At 41.2% G+C, this 10,576-nt stretch overlaps 1 protein-coding gene across 6 annotated transcripts in view; it reads left to right on the top strand.

Annotated features, from left to right (window-relative positions):
* Window positions 1–334: 334 nt before the first annotated feature.
* The window catches only part of klhl15 (kelch-like family member 15), a 24,842-nt gene continuing 14,600 nt past the window's right edge, over window positions 335–10,576 (top strand). For 2 of the 6 annotated variants that reach the window (XM_020520793.2, XM_048603375.1), the window contains exons 1-2: window positions 5,993–6,103; window positions 6,730–6,905. Coding sequence is in view for 2 of the 6 variants with exons in the window: in XM_048603374.1 (XP_048459331.1) it covers window positions 4,944–4,994; window positions 5,988–6,103 (167 nt within the window). In the remaining 4 variants the exon portion in view is untranslated. Of the gene's footprint in view, window positions 453–4,828; window positions 4,995–5,987; window positions 6,104–6,729; window positions 6,906–10,576 lie in introns of those variants that run through there. The other 4 variants (XM_020520779.2, XM_048603374.1, XM_020520801.2 and 1 more) reach the window with 4 other exon arrangements.

Below are 10,576 nucleotides of genomic sequence, written 5' to 3'. Positions count from 1 at the left end.
CTCAGGTCAGAATTTGACCCGCGATACACCTCGATACCCTGAACTTCCATAAGGAAACCTTTAACCAGTCACTCAGCACCAGGCCCAGGCCCTTTCGGCATCAGCTCTCACCACCGCGCCCCCCCCGCAACGACTCAACACCCCACAGCGCACGTGATGCACACCAGGCCCCGCCCCCAGAAGCCGGGTGATGACCTTTTCCCGGAAGCTGTTCCCCGAAGTTTTGAAGGGTCTGGCGGAAGTGACGTTAGTGGCCCTGGCCGGTGGTGGAGAAGATGGCGGTCGGTCGGAGTTGACGCCGAGCTTCGGGGGTGGGTTGGGGGGGGGAAGAAAGTGGAAAACACGGCGCTAACCCCGTTGGCGGCAAAGTGCTGAGAGAGGAAAGAGCGCCGGGGTCCTCCTGAGCTGTGTTCAAACGGGCTGTGAATGCGGAGTGGCAGCTACTGATGTTGGTGAGTGTGAGGCACCGACCAGGAATTGATGCTCTTCAGGGCAGGTTAACGGGCCGCAACTTTCAGCTTCCCAGACTGTCTTCTTCTTTTCGCCTATCCTGTAAGCACCTTCCGCCTGGAGCGTGAGCCCGAGGATGCAACACAATCCTAGCGTAAATTCCAAAGGGTCAAACTTGGAGAGTCGACTTTGTTCGTAGAAAGAAGACTTCAATTTGCTTCGCGTTTCTTCAAATGAAAGTTATTACGATTGGTCTTCCAAGTCTTTTTACGTATTAAGTTTTCGTACATAGATCCAAAGTTGTAGTGGCAGGCAAAGGAGGCGATTGCAGTGGGCTCTGACATTAATTATGGGACCGCAACTCAAGAAGGGTGGTTGGGATAAATCAGGAAACTACTGGCCAGTGAGTCTAACATATGTGGCAGGGAAACCATTGGCAACATTTGAGGAGGAGAATTAATCTCCAAATGGAGATGTAAGGATTAATCGAAACTAGTCACTATATCTTTTGATTTGAATTTTTTGAGCAGATGACGAGATGTGTAGGTGAGGGTAATGCAGTTGCTATAATCTACGTGGATTCAGTAAGGCTTTTGACAAGATCTCGCATGACACACTGGTTAAGAAGCAAAGAGCCTCTTGGGATCCAGGACAATTTGGCAAAATGGATCCAAAATTAGCTTAGTGGTAGAAATCAGAGGTTGATGATTGAAGGAAGCTTGTGCCTAGTGTTGAATCATAGGGTTTGGAGCTGGGTTGCTTGCTGTTTGTTGTGTGCATTAATGATCTTGATATGAATGTTGGAGGTGAGATCAGTAACTTTGCAGATGACATGAAAATTGGTGATGTGTCAAATAGCAAGGAGGAAAGCCTTAGACTGCAGGATGATATAGATGAGCTGGTTAGATGGGCTAAACAGCAGCCAATAGAATTTAATCTTGAAAAGTGTGAGGTGATACATTTTGGCAGGACTAACAAGGCAAGGAATAGGACCCTAGGAACTACAGAGATCAGAGAGATCGTGATGTGCGTGCCCATAGATCCTTGGCAACTGGACAGGTAGGTAAAGCGGTGAAGAAGGCATGGAGGATACTTGCCTTTATTAGTGAAGGTATTGAATGCAAGAGTAAGGAGGTTACGATAGAGCATTAATTTGGCCACAGCTGGAATACTACTTGCAGTTCCAGTCATCACATTATAGGAGGGATGCAATTGCACAACAGGGGGTGCAGAAGAGATTCACCGGGATGTTGCCTGGGCTGGAACAGTTCAACAATGAAGGCAGACCAGATGAGCCAGGGTTTTATTTCCCTTGGAGCAAAGACTGAAGGGGGAATGTGATTGCAGTGCACAAAGTTCTGAGGGGCATAGACAGGGTAGATAGGGAGAAACTTGACCCCTTCAAGGGGTCAGTAACCAGGGAGCACTGTTTTAAGGTAAGATCGGGTGTTTTAGAGAGCATTTGTAGGAAAAATAATTCAGCCAGAGGGTTGGAGATATTTGGAACTCAATGTCTGAAAAGTGATAGTAGTGGGAACCTTTGAAACATGTGAGAATAATTTAGTTGAACACTTGAAATGCAATATAATACAAGGCTATGTGCCAAAATGCTGGAAAGTGGGGCTAGACTAGATGGATGCTTGATGACTGGTGGGGACATAGTGGGCCTCTTTCCTTGCTGTAAAAACTCTGACTCTATGTTGGAGTTACGTTAAAATTACTAGTATGTTAACTGGGATAACAGACTTTTAAAGAAAAGGTAATATGTATTTAATATATTCAAAGAAATTTTGTTTTTTTTTAGAAATGCAGCAATGGTTTAGATTAGATACAGAGTTGTAATTTCTAATTTTTTTAGTCAAAGCTGCAACTTGGCATGGTAATAACCAATTTGCAAATTTTGTATATATCATAGCTTGTTTTCCCTTTTAGACTACAAGGATCCCGTTGTTTAGAAAGGTATTTAGAACTGCAAGTCTCAAGATTGCAATATCCTATAAATGTTTTTGTGTGAAAACATTTTTGTGTGTCATACTTAGTGTCTTCAAAGTCCAGTTTTCCATGCTTTTTGCCCTGGGCAGCTAGTTCTATTGAATATGCATAAAATGCAAAACAGCATTTTTATTCTTTCGTGGCATGCAAGTGTTGCAGGCATTTGTTGTCCGTTCCTTGAGAACTTAGTGGTGAGCTGTCATCTTGAATTGCTAAAGCTGATATGGTGCAGGTATACTTAGAATTCGGGTCCTAACAGCACCCTGAGTTTTTGACCTAATGACTGTAACAGTACAAGAATATGGTTCTAAGTCGGGATGATCCCTGACCTGAAATGAAACTGGCAGGTGTTGATGTTTCTAAGTATCTGTTGTCCCTATTCTTGTAAGTGGTGGGTGATTGGCAAGGGGCTGTAGCTAGTAGCTACTGCCACCACAGTGTGCCAAGGGTAGAAGAGATGAATGTTTAAGGTGGCAGCAGGTGGATTGCCATTCAAGCGGAGAGCTTCTTATGTTGTTGGAGTAGCACTCATTCAGGCATATGCTGAGTATTCTGTCACATGCTTGATATTATCCGGGCATTGATGTGATAGGAACTACTTGGTGCAGAACTCTTAGCTTCGTATGTGGTCCAGTTGCCATTAAACTTATGTGCTTGGTTAGTTAAGTTTTGGGTCGCTAATAACACCTAGTCCACGCCTGAATGTTTTCCACATTTTTGTTGCATGCGGGCACAAACTGCTTCAGTATCTCAGGAGTTGTAAATGCATTCGAATGTTACACAAACAACCAGCATCAGCAAACAGCCAACTCCCCATGACGTTGCAATGGAGAAAGATCCATTAATGAACCAACGGAAGATGGTTGGGTCCAGGACGCTACCCTGGCAAATTCAACAGTGGTGCCCTTGTGGCTGAGATGATTGGATTCCAACTGCACCACCATAGCTTTCCTCCTTTGTGTGAGGTATGACAGCAACTGGGTGGGATGTTTTCCTGATGTGAATTGACTTCAATTTTCTGAAGTCTCCTTGATATTGTTATTTAATTGTGGAAGTATAGTGGACTGTCAGTTTGAGTCTGATCACATGATGTCGTCATGTCATCTACCATTTTGAGCAGGAAGCCGTTTGGTTTAACCTTACTTGTTCCCATTTGAGACAGGTTTTTAAGGCTGCTTGTCTACACCCCTGGCTGAAGACCTTTCCCTCCATGTAGCACACTCGTGGTTCAGTGTTCCTTTGGGGTGGAACACATGGCAGGCTTCATCTGCACAGTTAACATCTTCCCTAAAATGAATTCTTTATTTCCTTGCTGACTGTGCCTGCCTCAGTGCAGAAATGTCTTTTGATTTCCTTTCTTTTTATTGGAGTGCCTCAGAGATCTGTAATAAGGGCAATGACTTTTTTCCCCAACAGATCAATGGGTAAAGCTGGTGCATCTCAAGTTAGTTGTCCCATCATTGTCACCAGTTTTCTTGCATTAATTTCTAAGAAAGACCAGGTGGTGAAAATGTTAAAAGGCAGGAGCTTTACTATTGAGATGTTACTCTACTGGCAGCAAGGTTAGACTAAGCTGTTGTCACAGTCGATCCACTACTGCCTTGCTGTGGAGGATAATCACTATTACTTCACCACTTGAATTCAGCTCCTTTGTACATCTCTTACCAATGCTGTAGTCAAATAGCCCTGGAGAACCCAAACAGGTATTCTTAGGCATGTCATTGTTGAGTAAGTGCTGCATGATGTATCCTTCCATCACTTTGATTAATGGATTAGGTTGGACTTGTGATTTTTGTAGACAGGGCATATGTGGATAATTTTCCACACTGTTGAACTGTTCTCAGTGTTATAATTGTACAGGAACAGCTTGGCTAGATGAGCAGTTAGTTCTGGTGCCTTCAGCGTTTCAGCTAGTGTGTTGATTGTGTTATAGCCTTTGCAGTATGCAGTGCCTTCAGCCATTTCTTGATATCACATGGAGTGAATCAAACTGTTTGAAGACTGACATCTGTGATCATCCACTTGGCACTTTTGGTTGATGATGATTGCGCATGATTCGGCATTTCTTGTGCACAGATGTGTTTTGGCAATTAACTGGCCAACTCAGGTACAATTTAAAAAAAAATCTAAAGCAGTCGTGAGTTTTTTATGCAGAGGGTGGTGCACGTGTGGAATGAGATGCCAGAGGAAGTGATGGAGGCTGGTACTATAACAACATTTATAAGGCATCTGGATGGGTACATGAATAGGAAAGATTTAGAGGGATACGGGCCAAATGCTGGCAAATGGGACTAGATTTATTTAGAACTTCTGGTCGGCTTGGACGAGTTGGACCAAAGGTTCTGTTTCCATGCTGTACAGCTCTATGACTCTATTGAAACTGTAGTACATATCTACAATAGATATCTAAGTCCCTGCATTAATGGGTTATGCAGTGGTAGGTTTACTAGATCATTTCTGAGCATGTTTAAATCTCAACCAGCTGCTATTTTTGTCGTGACATGAAGGCCAGACTGAATAAGGATGACAAATTTCATTTCTTCAAGAACCAGGTAATCCAACAGTTTCTTAGTCACCATTGCTGACACTCACTTTTTATTCTAAATTTATTAGTAGATTTTAAATTCAACCAGTCACTGTGGTGGGATTTGAACTTGTGTCTTTAAGCAATAACCTGGGCCTTTTGTTTACTGGACGAGTTACATTGTCACTATGCTGCCACTCCCTTACTAACATTCCTGTCACCAGTACAAGCTGTTCATACTAACTAAATTTATTGTGCAGATTTAAGATTTCTCGACCAAACTGTAACAGTGCTAAGTGCAGCTTTTGTTCTAACAGGCATCATCACAAAATTCAAATGGGGCATGTGACTAGAAATGAAATGTAAACAGAAAGAGAACTGAATTGACAGAACTTCAGGGGTCACATTGATCAAATGCTGTGGAGTGGCCATGCCCTCATTAAAATGTATCAACTAGTTATAATTTCTAAAATACTTGAAATTTTAACTCTTATCTTTCTAGCGCTTGGTAGTGAATTGTATCTTAGCTCTCGCTTAGAAAATGTAAGGTTGTTACAAGGAATATAGTTTTTTGAGCTTTCTGATAGTTTCGTGGATAATGTACTTCACAGTAAGATCTCGTTCAATTCCTAGTTTGTGTTGGGCTAAAAGTTCTTAACTAGGGAAATCAAATAACCATTTTTGCTGATAAACGCAGTGCTGTACGTAATTATAGGCAAGTGACTCTTAATTTGTTGTTTTTAATATCAGTTAAAGGTAGGATTGAGCTGATGTGGTTTCCTCGGCAGTTAAAGTACTTGTCATAAAGTATCAACTCAAGCTATGAAAAGTAGCTGCTTGGACAAGATATAATATGGCTGTAGGAAACCAACCTAAAGAAAGGCAAAACAAATTGGTCCACCAGAAAATTGTAAATATGTCCTTTCAGGCTTTCTCTCTGTCATAAAAACATGGCTTAGTCACATAAATGCCAGTAGGAATGTATCTGCAAACTTATTTTAGATTTCTCTCTTCTGTGCAGACTAGTGTGAAGCCTCCTTTAGGCAGGAGCACAAGACGGTTGGGTTTGAGGACTTCTTCACAGGTTCCATCAATGTTACTCCACGCTCATCCAGCAGAAGGCCCACTTGCAGCAGGGTGAGATGACTGTCAGATATTGCCTGTTTCAATGAGAACGGTCTGCACTTTCCAACCATGCGATCTCTCTTACAAGCAATCTAGCCCAGAAATGATAATGCCTCCTTGCTCCTCACCTCTTGGCCGTGTCAGGTGGACACCACTGTAAACATGGCTTTGAAATACATGCTGTTTTTCCATGCTCTTGAGTAACCTATGGTTAAAGGTTTGAGGCAATCATAAGTCAAAAAATTATAAACTACCAAATGTTTTCAATAACCACCTGAATGGAATAATTAAACTTTACTTTTCTGTGTAACATTTGGGTAGTATATGTAGTTACGTTTCACCATTCCCTGCCCTAATTTGAGGTGTCTGCTCTACTTGAAGTACAGCGTAGGGGAAGAAAACAAACTTAAGTATATTTTCCATTCCTGGTAAATGTCTTCCTCAGGCAATCAGGTGAAGATCGGGTCTTATTGCACAGGGAGATTGACCATAGATCTATTTGTTGCTTGTTAGTCTGCTATCAAAATAGCAAATGGGTATATAAATATTGTTATGTTTTAAGAAAAGGAATATTTAGTGTGGAAGGATGTGATTTTTGCATGTTATTCTCACAAACTTGTTTATGTTGATCCCACAAGGGAGGATAGATAGAGCAAAGCGAGAGCTTCCTGGATGATAAGAGAGAAAGTAAGTTGAAGCAGAAAAAGTCCATGACAGATACAACAAGTGAGAAGAACCAGGCTCAATATAAAAAGTTTACCGGGGAAGTGAAAAATAAATGAGAAACCAACAGCAAGTGAGAAAAGATTGGCAGGTAACTTAAGTAATTCAAAAGCTGAGGGCATGGTACTAAATTAGTACTTTGCATCTGTCTTTCTTGTGCTTTGGGCCTTTTCTTTCCTAAAGATGCTAAGTAGGTTTAAGTTGTTGTAAAACAGGGATTATAGGTGTGCAAAATTACATATTGATTACTTGTGAAAAAATGAAAATGCAGCCAAACTGAATTCCAATTTTGACAGTAAAATTTACTTTCTTCTTAGAAAAAGTGTTCTGCTATCAATGTGTAAACTAATTACTTGCATCTTGGGTAACAATGCAGATGCGTGCCTCCTTTAGGTAACAAAAACAACAGAAATAAGGTGCATTTCCAAGAAAATGAATGAATTGGAGTTGAGGTCAACTTATTCTACTAACTTAAAAGCTGTCCTTGATGTTTGCGATGGCCTAGCTAGGATTACAACTGGTTAATAATTTAAAGTTGCAATAGATTTGCTGTTGTTTTGTTTCTGATGAGGCAGTGTTTGCTGCTTGTCATGGTTTGGGATCACAATGTGACTCTTCCTTCTTCATAAGTTGCAATTTTTGTTTATTGCTTCTCATCCCCTTCTCACATCGGTTCCAAATTAAATTGACACTTATGAAATGCTGACAAGTAGTGCTTTTCTGGAATGTAACAATTTTCTGATTTACAGAACTGAAGGACTGAAATAAGTATACCTATTTTTTTTCCAATTATGAATAATTACCGCATCTGCCTTATACAGTAAATTAAATCATAATTTGCAGGTTCCATTACAACATAAAATGGGAGAAAACTTGAAAGCGATAATTGCCCAAAAGCATGCATTGTCTTTGAACCTGATTACAATTTCATGAAAGAAGTCACTGAATTGGCTGGGTGAGGAGGTTATGCAGTTGCTGATTTTGAATGAAACCCCCGATAAACGCTCATTAACTGAGTCAGTTGAAAGCTTGAAAAATATTTGTCATGCCATTAACACAGGATACACTGTCAGTTTCCACATGGACACTGACATAACCAACTTTACCACGTCATTGCCTCTTTCGACCCCTTCGCTGTAATTTAAAGACTATTTGTCTGATATCCAGTATTAGAAGAACTGAAATTCTTTTCATCTAAATATTGGGAAGACTGAAGCTATTTTCTTTGGTCCCTGCTGCAAAATTTGTTCCCCAGCCACCAAGTCCATCCCTCTGACTGTCTGACATTGAACCACGCAAACTGAGCTTCCAACTACATACCTGTACCATCAGTAAACACCATCTATTTCCACCTCTCTAAAATTGCCCGATTCCACCCTGTCTCCGTTTATCTGCTTCTGAAATTTTCACTCTAGACGCGACTATAATAATGCATTTCTGTAAACCCAAGATCGTCAACAACTCTGTTGTTTTTGTCCTAACTTGTATCAAGTCCACTTCCTGATGATATCAGGGCAGTAGTGAGAGATGATATAGGTTCTACTGAACAAAACGTTGAATCCATTTGGGTGGAAATTAAGAATAGCAGGGAGAAGAAGTCACTGATGGGTGTGGTCTATAGGCCACCAAATAATGACATCGTGGTGGGGTGGGCAATAAACATAGAAATAGCTAATGCATGTAAAAATGGTACAGCAATTATCATGGGGGATTTTAAACTACATATCGATTGGTCAAACCAGGTCGGTCATGGCAGCCTTGAGGAGGGGTTCGTAGAATGCATCCATGATAATTTCCTTGAACAATATGTAATGGAACCTACGAGGGAGCAAGCTATCCTAGATCTAGTCCTGTGTAATGAGACAGGAATAATTAATGATCTCATAGTTAGGGATCCTCTCGGAAGGAGCGATCACAGTATGGTCGAATTTAGAATACAGATGGAGCGTGAGAAGGTTAAATCCAGTACCTATGTCCTTTGCTTAAGCAAAGGAGGCTATGAAGGAATGAGGGAGGAGTTAGCTAATGTAGAATGGGAGCAAAAACTTTATGGTGGGTCAATTGAGGAACAGTGGAGGACTTTCAAAACGATTTTTCACACTGCTCAGCAGAAGTATATTCCAGTGATAAGGAAGAACTGTAGGAAAAGAGAGAGCCAGCCATAGATGTCTAAGGAAATAAAGGAAAGTATCAGATTGAAAAAAAAACGTACAAAAAAGCACAGACTAGTGGGAAACTAGTAGACTGGGAAATCTTTAAAGGCCAACAGAAAGCCACAAAAAAAGTTATAAAGAAAAGTAAGATAGATTATGAGAGTAAACTAGCTCAGAATATAAAAACAGGCAGCAAAAGTTTCTATAAATATGTAAATTGTAAAGGAGTGGCGAAGGTAAACGTTGGTCCTTTAGAGGATGAGAAGGCCAATTTAATAACTGGGAATGAGGAAATAGCCGAGACATTAAACAGTTATTTTGTGTCGGTCTTCACTGCGGAAGACACAAATAACATGCTGAAAACTAATGGCAAGAAAGTTATAGCAGGTGAGGACCTAGAAACTATCATCATCACTAAGGAGGCAGTGCTGGGCAAGCTAATGGGGCTAAAGGTCGACAAGTCTCCTGGCCCTGATGAAATGCATCCCAGGGTACTAAAAAAGGTGATGGGGGAAATAGCAAATGCACTAGTAATTATTTACCAAAATTCGCTGGACTCTGGGGTAGTTCCCACAGATTGGAAAACAGCCAATGTGACGCCACTGTTTAAAAAAGGAAGTAGACAAAAAGCAGGTAACTATAGGCTAATTAGCTTAACTTTGGTAGTGGGGAAAATGCTTGAATCTATCATTAAGGAAGAAATAGCAAGACATCTGGATATAAATTGTCCCATTGGGAACACCCAGCATGGGTTCATGAAGGGTAGGTCATGTTTAATTAATTTGGTGGAATTCTTTGAGGATATTACTTGCATGGTGGACAATGGGGAACCTGCGGATGTGGTGTATCTGGATTTCCAGAAGGCATTTGACAAGGTGCCGCACCAAAGGCTGCTACATAAAATGAAGTTGCACGGTGTTACAGGTAATGTATTGGCATGGATAGAGGATTGGTTGACCAGCAGAAAGCAAAGAGTAGGGGTAAATGGGTGTTTTTCTGGTTGGCGGTCAGTGGCTAGTGGTGTGCCTCAGGGATCAATGTTGGGATCGTAATTGTTTATAATTTACATAGATGATTTGGAGTTGGGGACTAAGTGTGGTGTGTCAAAGTTTGCAGATGACACGAAGGTGAGTGGTAGAGCAAAGTGTGCAGAAGACACTGAAAGTCTGCAGAGGGATATAGATAGTCTAAGTGAGTGGGCAAGGGTCTGGCAGATGGAGTACAATGTTGATTAGTGTGAGGTCATCCATTTTGGTAGGAATAACAGCAAAATGGACGATGTTTTAAATGGTAAAAAATTGCAGCACGCTGCTGTGCAGAGGGACTTGGGTGTCCTTGTGCATGAATCGCTAAAAGTAGGATTGCAGCAGGTAATAAAAAAGGCAAATGAAATTTTGTCTGCCATTGCTAGAGGGATGGAATTTAAAAACAGGGAGGCTATGCTGCAGCTGTATAGAGTCCTAGTGAGGCCACACATGGAGTACTGTGTGCAGTTTTGGTCTCCTTACTTGAGAAGAGATATACTAGCACTGGAGGGGGTGCAGAGGAGATTCAGTTGATTCCAGAGTTGAGAGGGTTGGATTATGAGGAGAGACTGAGTAGACTGGGA

The sequence above is a fragment of the Rhincodon typus genome, chromosome 11 (assembly GCF_021869965.1).
Source record: "Rhincodon typus isolate 14 chromosome 11, sRhiTyp1.1, whole genome shotgun sequence".
Taxonomy (NCBI): Eukaryota; Metazoa; Chordata; class Chondrichthyes; order Orectolobiformes; family Rhincodontidae; genus Rhincodon; species Rhincodon typus.
This window is presented reverse-complemented; position numbering and strand designations above follow the sequence as displayed.